The 18,624-nt window shown below is 39.2% G+C and overlaps 3 protein-coding genes across 3 annotated transcripts; 1 reads left to right on the forward strand and 2 right to left on the reverse strand.

The window, feature by feature from the left end:
• Nucleotides 1–1,219: 1,219 nt before the first annotated feature.
• LOC137980315 (uncharacterized) lies at nucleotides 1,220–3,408 on the reverse strand. Its single transcript, XM_068827731.1, has one exon. It carries the CDS (start codon nucleotides 3,406–3,408, stop codon nucleotides 2,263–2,265), a length of 1,146 nt encoding a protein of 381 aa, XP_068683832.1. The 3' UTR covers nucleotides 1,220–2,262.
• A 667-nt stretch (nucleotides 3,409–4,075) lies between these two features.
• LOC137980316 (uncharacterized) lies at nucleotides 4,076–5,629 on the forward strand. Its single transcript, XM_068827732.1, has one exon. The coding sequence runs from the start codon at nucleotides 4,076–4,078 to the stop codon at nucleotides 5,078–5,080; it is 1,005 nt and encodes a 334-aa protein (XP_068683833.1). The 3' UTR covers nucleotides 5,081–5,629.
• Nucleotides 5,630–9,210: 3,581 nt separating this feature from the next.
• LOC137980317 (rRNA N6-adenosine-methyltransferase METTL5-like) lies at nucleotides 9,211–14,034 on the reverse strand. The gene is made up of 2 exons (XM_068827733.1): nucleotides 13,548–14,034; nucleotides 9,211–10,184 (listed from the first exon to the last, which is right to left on the reverse strand). Exons 1-2 carry the CDS (start codon nucleotides 13,948–13,950, stop codon nucleotides 9,943–9,945), a joined length of 645 nt encoding a protein of 214 aa, XP_068683834.1. The 5' UTR covers nucleotides 13,951–14,034; the 3' UTR covers nucleotides 9,211–9,942.
• Between the last annotated feature and the right edge of the window lie 4,590 nt (nucleotides 14,035–18,624).

The raw sequence follows: 18,624 nt of genomic DNA on the forward strand, positions 1-18,624 counted from the left end.
TTTTTTTCGTCAAACAACATTCATGTGACGCCGATGAGGCAACATGAACTATCTATTGTAGTCCTATCAATTGTTCAGGAAGAAATAGAAAGTTCTTTGCCCGCCCACTAAATACAGGGATGTATTTTTTTATCGGGAATTACACCAAGTAATCGTGAACAAGAGGTGTTTGTTCAACTTTTAACAGGGATGGGTTCAATTGTTCCTGTGTGGCCAACTTAGTCATTTAGTCATTGGAATTCAATTTTTTCCTGTTTTTCATTTCCCAAACAGAAGAGTACACTGAAGTAAACAGGAAACCGCTCTAAACAAAAACTGCAAAGCGATAGAGACTTTTAGACTTAGAACAAAGATTTTAATTGTAAAAATACATAAACTGCAAAAAGCTTGCTTGTGTTTTCACATGGCCAGACTCGATATCGAACGCTCAACTTTGTCAACGCGCATGCGAAAATTTACAAAGATTTTTTCCCGTTACGTCATCACCGCTACGTTAGTGAAGAACAACGGCAGATCTCCCACAATCTTACTTTTGTGCGTTCACCAACAGAAATATGGACTCGTTTTAAGATAAACTGCAGAATACTATACCCGGTCACTTATTTGCACTTTGTGAATAAGATGTATTGTCACATACCTCGTTCTTCAGACGTTGCCGCCAAAAGAACACAATTAATGGAAGACCCATTTCAGTAACTCCCAATCTGGAGGACAACCATTGTTTTGTCCCTTGAGAAAAACAAACCTTTCAAATGCAAAACAATCTTGTTTTGTCCTCCAGATTGGGAGGTCTATTCTGCAGTTACTAAAATGACAAAAGGTCGCCAGTTTACATTTTTAAAAGGCTTTGTATAGGATGACTGAATTCAACTTTAATTTTAGTCTCAAAAACTAACAGATGCGTTTATGCCCGCACCGGATGACAGAAGAGTCAATAATGCAGCTGGCTGCAAATCACTCAGGCCGAAAGCGACGATCGAAAACGAATTTTTTTCTTCAAACACAAAAACTAATCAATCAACCTAGCTGGACAAAACACTTCGCAAAGAAGGCTTTCATTTTTTACGAAAAGTGAAAAATCCATCCGGATTTATTATTTTTGTAATAATAGGATGTGCAACTTTACTAGACGCATCTGCAGACTTTGAACCTCGCCGAGCATTGCTTTCCAGTGGCGCTCTTAGCGTCTGTAAGGAACACAAAGTAATGCTACAATGTCATCGGCTATTCTCCTTGTCCACTTTATTTCTCTATTGTATCAATGACCATAACAAAGAGATACAGATATGAATTCACGTAGATGTGTTATCTGTCACCTTGAAGAGGCGGAAGAGTATTATCTTCGACATGGATACCTTTTATGGTGTTCCACCTGAGCATAACTTGGCCTTTGGTACACACCGCGAAAATTGCAGACAGAGACATGTCGAGACACAGTACATTCTATTAAACTAATTGTTTGAACAACGACGTTTACGCAGAACATTATTCCGAGGAACGTGGAAAGCAAAATAATGCTCACGCTTGTTTTAAATAACATTTGTTTACAAGATAATTTGTGCGAAACCGAAAAATTACAGAGCATCTTATTTTAATTATTATTTCAATGCAGTTTATGACTTGAACAATTACGCGGTTGTGTAAGCCAGGCACCAAAAATTTTAATACACAGTTTGTATGAATATTTAGAGTAAAATCATGCTGAATGCATGTACAAGATCAAATCATTGTCAAACAATGGCTTCATGCACTGGAATTTCTCAACAGAGATAAAAGACAACCCCATGAAATTATTGCATAAAAAAACAATTTGACTGAAAAGCGGATAAAAAATTGTAAAAAAATTCTTGCAAATTATTGCATAAAAAAACAATTTCATTGAAAAGCGGATAAAAAATTGTAAAAAAATTCTTGCAAATAGTGAATTCCTTCCAACCCTTGGAGACTTATTGATATATTCACAAAAATGACAAAAGAGAAAGCTATAAACAAAGGCATTCCGAATTCGTTAAGTTAGATTAATTTACAATGAATTCGAACAAGCCAAAAAATATTGAAATATAGTAATTTGATGCAATAATTTTGATAAACCCCACAGGAGCTGGCAGATCTTCAACATAACATAATGCATGCCTTGAGTCTGTACATTCGGATAATTCTATGAAAATTTAGGAGTTCACTGAAGTGAAACTTTGACTTGAACCAGGCGTGGCGTCTCTCATATCATTAAAAATTGCAATAATAGTGTTTTACCATTAATACTTATGAAATAATTGGACACATCCAGTAATGCAAAATGCAATAAGATAGCCGTCCATCTCCAGTAAAAACAGAGGATTTTCCCCGGCAGTCACATTCGTACTGTCTCACTTGTAATTCCGAGTTTAATTCGCTCTTTAAATTATATTCCGAAGCCCCACGTGTTGAACAAGTAACGCTGACGATTCTGTATCCGTTTGGTTCGGTTAAGACCACATTTTGCCCGAATCCCGTTATCGATGCGGTGAAAGGAGTGCTCTCCAGTTCTCTGTATACGCACAAAGACATATTCCCCACTCCTGGCTTCCCTGGAACTCCGTCCAAACCATCTTCACCCTTTGGACCCGGATTCCCAGGGGGCCCTGGCGGTCCTTGTGGCTCTCTTTGTCCACTTTTGACGACAATCATCGTCGAGTTCTTGGAAGCTAACTTCAGATTTTCAGCTATTTTCTCCAGCTCATCGATTCTGTTGGTGTGCTCCAAGTCTCGCTTCTCAAGCTGCGAGATCAGCGCATCCTTCTCCTTCACGGCCAAGTTCATGTCGGTCATGTTAGACTTCAGTTCCTCCAGCATTTGCCGTAATTCTTGCGTCGATTCCGAAACTTGCGCATCTCGCACACCACTTTCATCTGACCCCGGTACAACTTCTTTTTTCGTGCATTCTTGGCAAGCTGGCGTGGACAAAATTCCCAGCATAAGCATGAGAGTCACCGCTAAAGCTGCCAGTGCAAAAATACACGCAGCAAAAGCCAGAATCTTGAAGAATGTAGACCAACGATCCTTGCGGTATCCATCGGAAAACTCTGAGTCATTCGTGAAAGTCCTTCTCCGCTGCTTAGTCTGGACGGCTTCATACGTTTCGTTGACTTTTTTCCTCGGCCTCTTAGTCCCAGATTTTTTGGGCTCTGGTGGAGCAGGTTTTCCTCGAAAGACTGCATCCCTCAGCTTGCCAGGGTCTTCGTATTGGTGGGTGTCGTCAGCAAAACGATGGCCATTCATGTTTTCGTAAGAAGAGTGATGTCGCTTCGGCGTCAGAGGCATCTTGGCTTGAAAATCTGGATCGTCATCCATCATCATCAACTCATCGCTTCCAGTCGGAGTAAACGCTCTGTTCGGAATCAATTCTGCTCGAGAATTCACACTGGCCATTGCTACAAGCCACTGTAACCTTTCCCAGCTCACTTAATTAAAGCGATGATCACACGAACGTTATTGTTCCAAACGGTTTCTTCGTAACAGGCGATACATCCACTATCAGCCGTTTCAGAGGACGGAGCAAATGTTTATCGTAATTCGAGAATGACAAATGCGTAGGGAATCCCTCCCCACGGAAACGTGAGATATACTGTTTCACAGAAGTGTAAAATGGCATGATTTTGTATGCTATCATTGATTGGTTTGAGTCACGCTATGGAAGACTGCCACGTCCATTCACACAACGGACCATCCGCGACAGTGATCTTGTTTTTACGCCTACACATTTAAGAACTTCCGGTATCTTTTGTTTAGTTTCCCGCCATACCGCTTCATGTTGCATGTAATTACTGCTGAGAGAGCAGAGCGCCAAATTTGGACATTTTCCATTCCCCACATCAGCCCTTAGAGTTAGACGAAAGAAAACCGACAGCAAAATTTAAACGCGAGTCGGTAAGAAACCATAGTCTTTCCTTCCCGCCTGAATCTCAAAGTTCTTCAAGTAGTTTAACCTCAGGGCAACTATATGTAATTTATGCATGTAATTTATGGAATGCATTTTGCACTCATGGTCGATCGTAAGCTTGCTTTCCAAGCCAATCAAGTGGGATGAGACAAAACAATGGGTCGCCACATTATCACTAATCACTCAGACGGAAATGAAAGGGAAAAAAGTATAGGTTTTCCACACGAAAACATGACGGAGTGGAGTAAAGTGCGAATTGAGACGAAACAGTTCAAGGACGTCGACATTCCAGTGGTCAAATCCAACACAGGACTCCACAGCGATAGAATCAAATCAGCTATTGTAAAAGGAAAGCAAACTACACTGTCATGCGACACTAAAGGATTAAATTTATCCAAGTTTGAACACAACGGTCGAGATGGACCTTTGATGGTCTTCGCACAAAAGGCTTCGTACGGCTACGACAAATTCGGACATTTTAAAGTCATCACATCACTGAAGCCAGCAGAAAGCCTTCGAAACCAGTTGTTCTTCGCAAGCGAATCAGTTAATCATCACAAAGAGGTGTTAAGTACGCCTGAGAAATCACACGTTCCGGCTAAATACAGCTCAGCAGGGACAAAGGAAATTGTCCCTATGGAGAGATTTGTTGACAAGAAAGAAAACCATCGGGAGAAGAAAACAAACCCTGATTCTTTCGAAAAGTTAATCGAACGGTACAAAGCTCGTCGAATAATGTATAAAGATCTTATGGGTGCTGGTCATGTCGAGATCTTGGACAAACTCGATGGCTTGTACAGACAACGAAAGCAGGAAAGGTTAAGACTGCAAGCTCAGTTTAGCAATCTCGGAGAGATAAGAACGGAAATAAACGCCTCAACAGGGTTAAGGGACCACATAATAAATTTAGAAGAAGTCGGCAAGGAAACGAAAGACCACATAAAGTTACCGAAGATCAGAGTCTCCGCGGTCGCTGATATCACGAGACAAGAATCACGACGAAAATTTGATAAGGGACATTTAGCTGTGCCCAAAGAGAAAAGGTCCGGAGCATTGAAATTGGACAAATTAGGTTTTCAAGGCGACATTGACAGCTTCGGCAAACGCAACGAATCCAAGGATTACGAAACAATAACTGTTCATTTGCCCCGGCTTTATTAACTTTAAGATATTTTCCAACATTACTTGAATCAAATTTGGTAAATAGAAAATGGTAAGAGAACGAATATTTCTAGCCTAGAAAGAAAATTTAACTTGGCTTCAAGTTACGTGATTTTGAAAGCTTTGACTTTATGACGATACAAAACTTGAAGAAAAGTGATCGAGGTTCGCCCCTTGAAAATGAGCAACGTTTTGTTTAAACTTGTTTTCATTGGCGTTGCCTTTTTCCGATTATAAATTTCTAGAATTGCTTCCCGGATGCCAATCTTATTGGCTTAATGCAAGGATTGCATGATTTATGCCAGAGAATTAAAGGATTTATTTCTTCAGACAGGCTCCAAACCGCTGTGATGGTCAAAACCTTGCCAAAGTAAACAACGAATGCCTTTATCACTAACTGCATTTTATGTAAACAGATTTATTTATTTGGACTATCAGTAAAAGATTTAAGTCGTCGACATATTAAATTAATGTATTTTACATAATGCAAGCTGGAAAGGACAAAAGAGTTTTATAAACACAGAAATACATTAAATAATGTCTAATGAATTGAGCATCTTTTTGAAGTCCATTAGGAAACTTAAACGAGGCCAATATTTTCTTTAAGTAACCATTTTTCGTGGTTACACATGATGTCCTTACGCGTTTGAAACCGTTCTGGGGCTGGTCTACAGTGAAATGAAAACAAGATATAAAACTATTAAAGTTTTCTGTGTGAATTTGCGCGAAAGGACTCAGAAATCACTTAATGAGCTCAAAAGGTCTGGATTCTAAATGCATACGGTGTCCTCTCTCAGTCTTGACAAAAGGCAAAAAAACGAATCATTCTTATGTGAATTTGATTTGACCGCAAAGATATACGGCTGATGAACATGGATAACGATTCATACACAAAACTCGCCCTTCAATCGTATGAAACGTTGAAAACTCTCCTGCTTTGTATCTCTTCAGTGAACATTTAATGCGTTGCTATCAACTTGCTTTCCCATCTTATTTCATCACTGTTATTTCAGATTTCACGTGGAGCTTGACACGCTCCAAGAACTCGTTCAAGCTTTATAATTGCTTTTAATTATGTACCTTACTGGAATGTCGTTTAATGTCTTTTCACTCTTTCAACGACAACGGATGTGTGTAAAATCTCATAATCTGTTAAGGACAAACCCCCCCCGGGGGGGGACACGATATATCCCTGGGTGAGGGGGTGCGGCGCGGCCCATCATACCCTGTCCCTGTTTAAGACAAATATCGCTGATTTTCCTACTCTGTTTAAGACAGAATTCCGATTTCTTTGTTCGTTTTAATTTATTTATTTATTTTTTTTGGGGGGGGGGGTATCAATTACAATAGTTTGGTGTCTGGATCTGTATCGTGTTACATTGATGGCGTTGAAGTAATGGACCGTTAGCAGCTGGCGATCACATGGTACAAAAGCCGCCATACTGGAGAGCAATTTGCGCACTGGGGCATCTACAACAAGGAAACTTCATTTAAATTTTGAAGCGAAAACAAAAGATTGTGCACTGTCACGGTCAATTCAACATCGATCGCGACAACACTATTCTCGCTTTTGAAGGTTTTAAGTATCATAACCAGTCCCTCGATCAACTATGGTGTTAGTTAATCTAGTTAATCATCAGTATAGATAAAACCGGGAGATAGAAGCAAGGCCACAAGAACATCTAAAAAGTTCAGGCCCGTTCAATCATAGCACTCGGGCATGCACACCCGTATGGTTTTTGTTCAAAAATACGTTTACGATTCGTAGCTCTGTGAGAAAAGTGTAATTCCTATGTTCTTGTTTCCTTCATTCTTATTCAAATTTCCTCCTTCTAGAAACCCGTGCGAAAGGAAGGAAACTGCCCTGTTTAGACCAAGTAGGCCCAAATCGCCTCTGGAAGTGGTGCCCGCGTCCAGGGTTTCTTCTGACGTTGACATCTTCAGACCAGTGCTCTCTAACAGTCTCTACTCTCCCTCGTAGAGTACGAATATTGAACAAATGGAGACAAGAACACAAGAAAATAAGCTTTAAAAACAAAAGTATAATTTATCGCATTAGCGTTTAAATAGACCATATTCGTATTCTCAGTATTGGACTGGAACTAAAATAGCTTGCAATTGAGGCAATTTTCAAATGCAAATACTTTTTATTAGTATACCAAAACAGTGGATAGCGTTGAACGCGCGCGCTGATTGCCTTCTCAAACTCCGGATATCTTTTGTTATTAAATTCTCAACCTCGAATAATGCATTTCGCGTGCTCTGATTGGTTCACTCAATCTCAGTTATCAGCTCATATACCTTGGTTTGACCTTATATGGTAACTGTTTGCGTTAAGCGTTGCTAAACTAAAAATGCTTTCGCCGGAAAGCGAAATTTATCTTTGAATAAAGCAAAAAAGGGAAAAAAAAACTTTTTGTTGTGGTAAGTTTGGATCAATTCCGACGTTTAGAAGTACGCGAAAATGCAAGAAATGTTTTTGTGATGAGCCTGCGTCTGTCTGACATCAAGGTATTACACAACATCGCATCAGTTCTCATCAAGTTTTTTTTCGATTTCGCTCGGATTTGCTCGCTTTTTCCGCTCGTATTTCGTACTTCCAAATTTTTCGAGTTTAAGGAATTTAATAAAACAATTATTCCATTCGCGCTTGTTGGATATGAGACTGGTTATAGCCAACTCGGCGCTACGCGCCTCGTTGGCTATTTACCATCTCATATCCAACGCGCGCTCATGGAATAATTGTTAACTATTCACCTCCAAGAAATTCGCGCGGAATTCGCGCCCAAAAATGTTCGCTTCGCGGCTCGGTAAATATCCACCACTAGCCACCTCCACTGAGGTGAATAGTTGTTGACTATTATTCGACACATTGTGACAATGTCCATTAAAGTCATAGCGCGCCCAATATTCGTCGTGCGTACTCGACAAATATCCTGCGATATACGTAATTTTGTGTGTCGCGGAGAAAAATGGTAGTTTTTCCATTTTTTTTTTTTTTCAATAAACGTAGAAAATTTGTCATCAATGTGTTGAATAATAAAACCATTACATCTCCTGATTTTAGCCATCATCATATACCTGAGAGAGTAATTGCAAAATATTGTGACTGCCCTACAAAAAAAAAAAACTACAGCATGTTTCTTCTTTCTTAGCAGTTCTTGAATATTCAATGAACTGTAGCGTAGTAAGAAGGCCTAATCTGTGGAATGGCTCAACGATATTGAAAGAGGGTCAAAGAGGTCAGGCTGACTTATACATTGTATTGTCGTGCTATCTCTCCCGGAAGACGATAAGTCCGACGACTGCTAAATATGTCGTTAAATCAAAAACCCAAAATCATGAATCTTTGAGACTGTTAGTTGATCACGACCATTCAATATCTGCTGTTGTTACGGATAACAGATGTTGCATATCGACTACGAATAATTCACGCCAAATTTTTCAAATTCTCGAACTGAGACAAGGTCATGAATTCAGCACAGATAACGAACTATTCCTGCAAAAATTAATTGCTATCTTTCTCTTTCATTTGAAAGTACTTTTTGGGAATGCCATAATAACGTCAATAAAGGACATAAAGAGTTTTGGAGAGAAAATGGCAAAACACGCTTTGCATATATAGCCACTTTAAAAATAAAGGATGGTCAGCACGATAACTTTCGGGCGGTGACCGGGCGTCTGACAGACTGACGAATTGACGAAAGTATTTTTTAATTTTATGTTTGGTTTTTACTTCAATTACTTTACTCAAGCTAAGTCCAGAGTCCAAAGGACTGTACGTGATTATTTTATTCTGTGGTTTTTAAACGCTAAAATTTCCCAAGTGTGACAAGTGGAACTTAGTAATTTTGAGTCGGAAGCGAGCCTTTCATAGCACACGTACACAAATTGCCGAGGATAATTCACAATTTCGTGGTACTATTTGGTGAACTAGAAGCACCATTTCCCAAGTTAGAATAATGTTTACACCCACGTGATAGAACTTAACGTATTTGGGCTTTTATACTCAGAGCGAGGAAATGCTAATTGAAGTCAACTCAAAGAATTTGAATTATGTAACAAAGAAAAGCGCGAGAAAATGTTCAGGCGAGCTTTGATATGCATGCACTAAAAGTCAAATATAAAACTTGGTCGTCCAATGCAATTTAATTCAACTACAAAAAAAAGCAACGCAATGTAGGTAAAATGCCAACCTTAAAACCTTAAAACGTCTTTCTATGATCTTGTTACAGTTTTCTAAGTTCTTTTGGTGGAGCGGGGTTGGCGCAGAGGTAGAAGCACTTTCCTTCCACGAATGTGCCCCGCTATAATATTACTTGTGCCGGCGCTCCCTGTTAGTTTCTTTCAGATTGTCCCTCGACATCCACCGAGTAGGAGACTAAAATCTTTGGACTTTAAACTTCCCAGATGGGAATTGTAAGATTTCGATAACAGAAAAATCAGGATTTTGCCTTTTGAATGCTTAACAAACCCTCCCATTGCTAATTGAATCTAACGTTTTGCCAAGAAAACAAAGTTTTTTAAAAAGCATGTGTGACGTCTTCCAACAAACTTTACACAAAGGGAACACTTATTTATGACGTCAACCACATTTCCACCACCCCAGGCCAATAGTAGAAATCCCTGTTCTGCTGCTGAACTACTAAGCCAAACGTTTTCCCTAGACGTGAAACAATATTTTTGTAGAGTGATTAGGGCTAGAAGACACTTTTGGTGATGTTTATTTATCTGTAGCACAGTGACATGCAAAATGACATGCGGAACGTGGCCTGTATTCTAGACCTGCTACAAACTTGAAACAACTGAATTTCCAAGCTTCACTCACTCACCGCAGTTTCTTTAGAATCAATCACTGGTCCCTAATTATAGCAGCTGGCTGAACAATCTATCCTTATAAAATCTACCTCAATGTCAACTGTCTTTTTCCTGTGAAATCTGTAGCTTGCTTCTAGGTCAAATCTCAGCTCAGCCAATACATCGAGCTTTATTCCCCATTCAAACCCCTTTTTCTTGATGTGTTCTCGAGTTGCCGTCTTGTGAAGCGAGTAAACTGCTGTGGTGGACATAGCTATTGCTTTTTGTAGAAATACAAGATCAATACCTGAGAGAGAAAAAAGAACACAATACTAACCTTGAAATTTTTACTTTTATATTGAAAATCTTGGTTCACAAAATCTGCTCAATGTTTTCATCCTTTTGGAAGCCCAAGTCAGGCTCCTTGTTAAAGATAATAGCATTGATTTCTTTCTCAAGCTCAAGGCTGTTGCCTAACAGGAGCCCGGTAGCCTGGGGCTCCCAAAGAATAGCTCTGGGCTCCTTAATTTTTCACAGCAACACCTTTCACTTCATATGTTGGGCTCGCAAGTTCTCAGTGTTTAGCTCTGAGGGGCCCCTTTAAAATTTTCTTAGGCAGCAGCCTTGAAGCTCAACATTTTTATTTTGTAATGATCTTGCCAGTTAGCTACAAGTGAAAGAATACTCAATTCAATAAATAATTTATTGAATTGAACACTCTTACTTATGACGTGGGGGAGCAACAATTCTGTGCAGGCCCCTTCGAAATCTTGAGATTCCCTGTTTTTTTTTTTTTTTTCAAATCAAATATACACTCCAACAAATAAATGGCAAAAGGTTTCTGTTGTAAATTCTCACAAGTTGTAGGCAAAAGACAAGCATCAGGAGAAAAACAGAGGAAGGAAAACATTGTTACTGGTATCTTACAGTGTATGACTTGGTACAAGTCAATACTGAAGTCCAAAAGGCTTATAATTTTGCTTAAAATTTTGCTGACTCATCTGTTAGGAGAAAACTAAACTATGTCATGTTATTTTTAATTAGGGCGTTTTGGGGAAACTTCAGTTCATCATGACTTTAAAACTCGAAAATGGTTATGTGGAATTCTGTTATTGATAACATTATTGTTACAGCACAAACAAGATGATTCTGAGAAAAAACGACTTTTATCCAGGCAATTTGCCATAAACTTGAAAAACCGAGGGCTGACTTTTTCAAGATTACCCAAATGCAATTTGTTTCAATCTTGTCCATTTCTGCCCATCCATGACTCTCTTTCCTTTTGCTTTTTTTTCTTTTATGTTACTTAACAGTTTTATGTGGTTATTGCAATTTGCCATTTTACTTTTTGGGCAGTTTGGGTATCATAAGATTACATCATTTTGCGTGACATAGCCCCTTTATTGTGAAGAGCTCCATTTTTTCATAAGTCATCACAAGTATTCACACAAATCCTAGTCAGCGTTACAATGTTATCATTACTGTCATTGCCATTAATCTGTGACAGAAGACACTTTTTCGGGCAAATTTTTTTATTGCACATTGTAGGTTAAAGATAAGGTTGGAAATATCATCCTTTCTCAAAGGTATTAAGATCACGGCAGGTCAGTATGTAAGTGGGGAGGAGGGGAGTCCCCTCTCAACCTTACCATACTAGTGGGCATTACTAAACCATGAAACAGCGAAACACCAAAACACCGAAACACCGACACAAGGCACCAAAACACCAAAACACCATACACTAAATGAGATTCAATATCGTTTTAGGCCTAAGCCTAAACCGTTATTGCTCCTAATTCATTGAGATTAAGATTAGGATTAAGAATAAGACTGAGATTAGGAGCAATAACTTATTAGGCCTAAAACAATGCTTAATCTCAAATCCACCCTTTGTCAGTTAGTATTCAATGTATGGTGGGATCATACATGGTGTTTTGGTGCTTTGTTTTGCTGTTTCGCTATTTCGTTGTTTAGTAATGTCCCATACTAGTAATAATCTTCACTACATCTGCCCCCACCTTACTTAGATAATATGGAAGGCAGTTGTGATGTTTTCCAATAATTAATATGTGCTGCACATTGTGATGTCTTCATATTATTCTACCTGTAATTAGGCAGGTAAATGAAAGCGAAAGATGTAAGGAAGGATGGGCTACAACAAACAGCATTTATTTTCAATTTCCATCAAGGTTTATTTGATACGCTATCAATTGAAAAGCAATTTACATGATTATGGAAAATGCCTTGAAATATGATAGTAAAACAGGAACAGGAACATTCAATGACTAGAAGGCAACATTTCGTCGTCATTTTTCGTTGTCATCTTTTTGATCCACATGGTTCTTCCCACAGTACCTTGAAATGCTATAAAATAGGAACAAAACTTGGTTATTTTATTCGGATGGTTTATTATTATTATCTGTGAATAACTGTTGTAATAATGATTGAAGATTGTTAAAAAATGTTGATACTAAGAGTATGCTTTTGCTTTCTCAGCTGAGGTTGCCTCTAGCAATTTGTGGCCGAGTCATCTATCGCCAGTTTCTGATTTCATTTGTGTCTGACAAATCATCACCCCTGCTTATGATCTGTGCCTGAAAAATCGATTTCTGACCCAGGGAATATGATATTCTATCAGATATTGTAATCTTTGATTTTCAAAGTAAAAGCAATTGCTGTAAATATTAGAAAATTACTCACCTTCAATCTAACAGCACTTCGATAATGATCCTCCTTGAGACTCCAGTTACCGAGAACACCTCGCAAACTTGGTAAACAATACCGATATCACCTTGCGCCCCCTGTTGAGCAATACCAATACCACCTTGTGGGCTATGTTGAGCAAATCGAGATTGCTTTCCCCTACACAATATCTACCAATTTACATATTGATTTAAATATTTTTTCTTTTACGTGGGGGCGTCTAGGTTGCCTACTCAGGGGTTTCAATAGAAGCCGGTTACCGGCAGTATACCGCCGCCTGCTTTGCCGCACACCGTCAGCTAGTTTGCCTTGATTTTCACTAAAAATGCTACCATAAACTTGTCTAACTGCCGCCATCAATGGGCTGTCATGGACGGCTATTTCAGAAGTTATTGAAACCCCAGGGTGCCTACTGCCAAAACTCTGCGGGGGCAATAAGGGACTTGTCAGATATTAGCAGGGGGATGGGGGTGGAGATTTTGAGTAAAGTGGCAAAGATAAACCAAGTGATATCCCTGTTGGAGAAACAGGACCAAAAAAGCTTTTGGCTCAATAGGTTGATAATTATAGTTTCTACCACAAGAAACCAAGATACATACACTCAGTGACTGCGTTCAAAACTTTCAATAGCTTGTCTTGTTTGTATGGCAAGAAATCTTTTGTATGGCATGATTTTCACACATAGTTTGTATTTGTGTTATAACATAATATTAAGTATCCCTTTAAGATCGCCATGGTTTAATTTCTTGTGACCCTCCCTCTTTTGCTGTCTACTTTTTTCATGCCCCTCCCTTTTGAAGGGCTCAAAAAACTGTTGCCCTCCTATGTTTCCCTGCCCCCACCCCCTGCTAATTTTTGACAAGTTCCTAAGTTCTCACGGGTTTCAGTCCAAAGCTATGGGAGGCTCCCCCCTTGATGTGCTAATGAGATCATCATTGTCAACCTAGTTATTGTAACCAATCATCACCTTTATTGTCCTTTGTCCCAAAGGGAGGATTCATTATAATAGTGTCAAACTTCTTACTCCATCTATCAAAAGGTGACATCTGTTGCAAATCACACTGTACCAGTTCACAAGTTTCGAGCTCAAATTCAGCGCAATTCCTAGAAGCGATCTCTAAAGCATCACAGTCCACGTCAAATCCAATAGTCATAGCACTTCCAAGAATACAAGAGCCGATGCTTAAAACGCCACAACCACAGCCCAAATCTCCAACGAGCTTGCCTCTAATGTCGCCAAAAGTGGTGTCCATTGTATATAACATATGAGCTGCAATATGTGGTGTTGTAGGATATTGTTCCAAATTGACCTTTGGGTTTTCAAAACCATCGACTTGTTGGAGATATCCTTCTAGTTCTTTGAGCTTCATCGCAAAAAGTCTAGTACATTTTCAAAGCACTTTTTACAGTCATACAGTCACTGCTTGCCTTAGTGGCCGCTCGAGTTGGCTTTGTAGCCGCGTGTTGTCTGAAAAACCAATATGGTTGAATATGGTTAGTTACTTTCCTGTCCAACAGAATGGGTTAGGTTCGACGACTCTGTCAAGGATAAAATTACTTCTGATGCTATAACTGAGGAAAAGCGTTCTGAAGAAAATGGACGGTATCTTTCTCGTTTAGGTGAGTTCAATCACATATGGTTCGTCGAATCGGAGAACAAGCTGCTCAGCTTAATATTATATTTGGGCTTAAGTGTGCTTGCAATTATTGAAAAAAATTCAACTTCAGCTTATTTTTCCTCACATTTCGAAAACATTTTCACCAAGAGATCTGACTGCCAAAAGCTCCATTCTTAATTACTATTGGACAGATAATAAAATTTCTTCGACTGACACTGGTCTGCCGTTAAATGTGTTTTTTTAGCGGCAGCACTAAAAGCCGGAAACCGAAAACCGGAATCCGGAAACCGGAAACCAGAAACATCCACAAATCGCGACAACTGCATAACTTACCCACTCCTTGTATGCTCTGCTATAATCCCCATAGTCAAGTACCGTATTAAACTCTGAGTAAATGTAAACTGTAAGATTCTAGATAGAGACTTGAACGTGGTGATGTGGTCAAGCTAATTTTGAAGAATACCAATAAAAATCTCAAATTTGGCAAAGTGAGACAAGTCCCAACCAGGGAATTCCCAACCAAGTTCCCTGACTGGGACTTGTCTCACTCTTCCAAATTTGGGATTTTTGTTGGTATTCTTCAAAATACCCTAAAATATCCAAAAATGGGAATCTGTTATTTTTTCCTGTGATTCGGTTATCGGTAGCCTAATTAGGCCTAAATAACATTCAGGTTAGCCTGTTTACGGTTAGCCCTCAATAATAGTGAAGGTAACTCCATATTTTACCCCTGGTCTGCACGGTCTGCACAGTCCGCAGTCGGCGTTTTGGGGTGACCGCTTATGATGTGACAAATAGTGAGTGGATAAAAATGAAATTCAGTATTTCGGTCTCGTTTTTGGTATTACTGGTATATAATTCACTGCACACAAGGTGAATATAGATGACTGCCTCATAAAAGGCTTTAGAGTTTCTGTCCATAGCATTGAGGGAATTGCAGAGAATTGGTTTGCTTCTACATGTAGTGACTTCTGGGTAATTCCAAAATGGCAGTACTATTTTTCAGTCTTTCTTGGCCGGTTAAAGTCAAAAGTCCCGACCCCTGGAACTCAACGAATGATCAAAAGCCCCTACCACAGGCAGACATGTAATGTCGAATCCCCCTCCTATACCCGGCCTTCCCCCCCCCCCAATGTGGCTTAACATTGATAGGTGCATTACGTTCGTTCAAGATGTCCCACTAGCATTGAATAGGCCGGGAAACAAGCAAGTTTTGATGATTCTGTTGCAGTTTGAGCATACTGTGAGCTTTGGAATGATGTAATTTCATGACACCCAAAATGCTCAAAGTAGAACAAAACATTACAATGACCATTTAAATCTGTTGAACAACATGAAAGAAATGCAGCAAAAGGAAAGAGAAGCATGGATGTGGCCAAGATTCAAACAGATTGCATCTGGGTAATGTTGAAAACAATCTGCCCAACGTTTCTCAAGTTTATGCCAAATCGCCTGGATAAAGGTCGCTTTTGCTCAGAATCATGTGTGTGAAGTAACGATTTAATGACAAAGGAATTCCACATTATCATTTTCAAGTTTTAAACTCGTGATTAACTACAGATTTCCCCTAAAAACCCTAAAGTAACATGACACAGCCTGTTTAAAATCTCTTATTTTGGAGGCTGTGGTAATCACTAGAACATAATCAAAGGAAGGAAAGACGATAAAACACAACTTTGTTTCTGTAATAAATTTCAAACATTATTACATTCTATCCAACGGATAAATCACTGTTTAATTATCCAGCGGATAGTGATTTATCCAGTGGATAAGTTGTTGTAATTCTGGCGAATTGGATAATTTTGGTCTCCGGATTCCGGATTCTGGATTCCGGATTCTGGATTCTGGATTCTGGATTCCAGATTCTGGATTCCAGATTCTGTATTCCGGATTCCAGATTCCAGATTCCGGCATTTAGTGCTGCCCCATTTTTAGACTCTCCAGTATGGAAATTAAAAGCAGTGGGGAATTGATTTCATAAATTATTGTAACTTATGATCCTTTTAATTGTGAAAAAATGAAGATCATTGATCAGAAGTTCTTTCTAAAGCTTGCTTGGTAACCCCAGAATTTGCCCAAGCTGAGATGACAAATTCCTACCCATTGCCCACTCTATCACTACAGTTTTCATTTCCATTATTTTTCTAGTAGGTGGCTGTTTGTTCACCATTATTTCACTCCTGTCTGGCAGCAACAACTTGCTAAGGGTAACCAACCACCAATCATTAATCATTAATTAAGGTCATATACATGAACCTTGTGGACACAGATATTAGAAAGGGTTAAATAATTATTTTTGTTAGAGATTTTGAAGATGCAGGCCAAGTTAGCCATCTGGTTCTCAAGTTAGCCACTATATTACTTAGCAACATTAAATTTCAAATAATCATATGACAGGAAAAGAACAAATGAAAATGAAACAAAGAACCAAAGGAACATATCTGGAGAGGATACATTATTTATGCACTAGAGGACATGATGTTTATTTTTAGAATTGTCCAGGGAAGTTTACTCACAAGAAGTATACAAGCTCTATCTTTAAGACTACAAGCTAACACATGTTACTTAGGATGCTTTCCATTTGACAGAACTGACCGGCGGGACCGGGCATTTGGAAGAACTAACTCTGCAACGCTTCCAAATTAACACACTTCAAGGATGATGTATACTCCTCCAGAAGAATGCGAGGGATTGTCATTCCATTGTTCCTTCAAATTGTTCTATTTTCTTTGCAAACTGATGGATCTGACTTCCCAGTTCTGACAAAAGGAAAGTGCCCTTATAGCCTAACCGTAACCCTAACCCATAACCCTAAACCCTAACCCTAACCCTCAAGCTTTAATCCATTGACCCCTGGGAGTGAGACTTAACAGATTTTACTCTATCGCCAGAGGATTTTACTTGCCAAGTGGGCGTGTTCTAGGGCATTTGAGGTGTAAATGGGTTAATTACCTTCAGTTAATAATTATAACTCTTTAAAATACATGTGCTTAAGCTTGCTCACCAGAGAACTAAAATTGAATGCTCTTTATTTTCATGCCTTAACGTGCCAAAACGTTTTGATATCTTCTTTAATGGCTGGAAGATTACTTAAGCCTTCACAACAAACATTAAAAAGAAAGTTAACCTAGAGAAAAAAACTTATCCTAGGAAAAAAATGATTGCCCTCACTTTGTGATGTATTGTTACCTCTAGTATTATAACACAACAGTTTCTTACAGTTTTGCCCACTGACAAGTATTTAGTAAAATCATCTGGCGTTAGACAGCATTCAGGATTAAAAGGGTTGTTATATCCCTCATGTACTGCAGATGCTGTCATTGGTCGATTTGGCTGGCTTTGTTCTGTAGTGTTGGCTTGTGTGCTGTTGTTACCAAGAGATAAAAGTAGAGATTTTAAGAACTGCTACCGGGTAACAGCCGCACCATGGCAACTATCTTTGCATTAATAAATCATTGAGAAGGGTTTGTAGGTTTGATAACTGATTGGGCAAGTATAACACCATCTTTCTTGAAAGAAATTTGTATTTTAAGTGTGGGTTATGGACAAAAGATTGACGTGATCCACGTACTTATCTAACTAATAGATACCTGAAAAATTCAGGTGGCTCCAACGGGACTTGAACCCATGACCTCTGCGATACCGGTGCAATGCTCTACTGACTGAGCTATGAAGCCACTCAGTTGGGAGCAGGTCAATTTATTAAATTGAAGCCTTGACCAGAATTTTGTCAGGTGTCTATAAATCAGAGACAATAATTGCTTAAATTGTCCAGATAAGTGCAAGGATAACTTCAATTTTTCATCATCTTTATTCCTGGCACAGTACACAATCATCACCACCGATGGTTGTGTGTCATTGTACAGGCCATTGCCCAGTGGAGCACTTTGTATACTTTGAATACCAATAGGAGTTGTAGAAGCCTAATTGTTAGAGCATTCGACCGACTGATATGGAGGTCCACCGCAGCCAGGTAATCTGATTCCCTCTTTAGTTGTCCCTTTACGTGTTGCTTGCTACAGAAAGAACTGTGGTGCTGTTGATTTAATATTTGCCAGTCGGCACATACCCAGTGAAAATTGACCCTACTAACCCCCTCCCGTCTCCCGCGGGGAGGCCATTAGGCCATTTAAGCCCCTGTCTTTGGCTCTGTTCTTGTAATTTAGCCATACTTGTGTGAGAAATAAATAAAATGAAATGAAAAAATGAAATGCTCTTACGGTTGTGGTCTCACACAAGAGGATCGTTGCGTGACCACACAAAGAACGGCTCCCTGATGCAAGCACAAGCAATGTACGCAAACTCGGCGGAATCTTGGTCCTTAGTGCTGTAGCGTAAACAAGTTAGTGCATCTGAATTTTTTTTCTTGTGCTTAATTGCTTGTGCCTATGGTAAATTGCGAAAGATAGTTCAATGCATAAATAT

This window comes from Montipora foliosa, chromosome 12 (assembly GCF_036669935.1).
Source record: "Montipora foliosa isolate CH-2021 chromosome 12, ASM3666993v2, whole genome shotgun sequence".
NCBI classification, from domain to species: Eukaryota; Metazoa; Cnidaria; class Anthozoa; order Scleractinia; family Acroporidae; genus Montipora; species Montipora foliosa.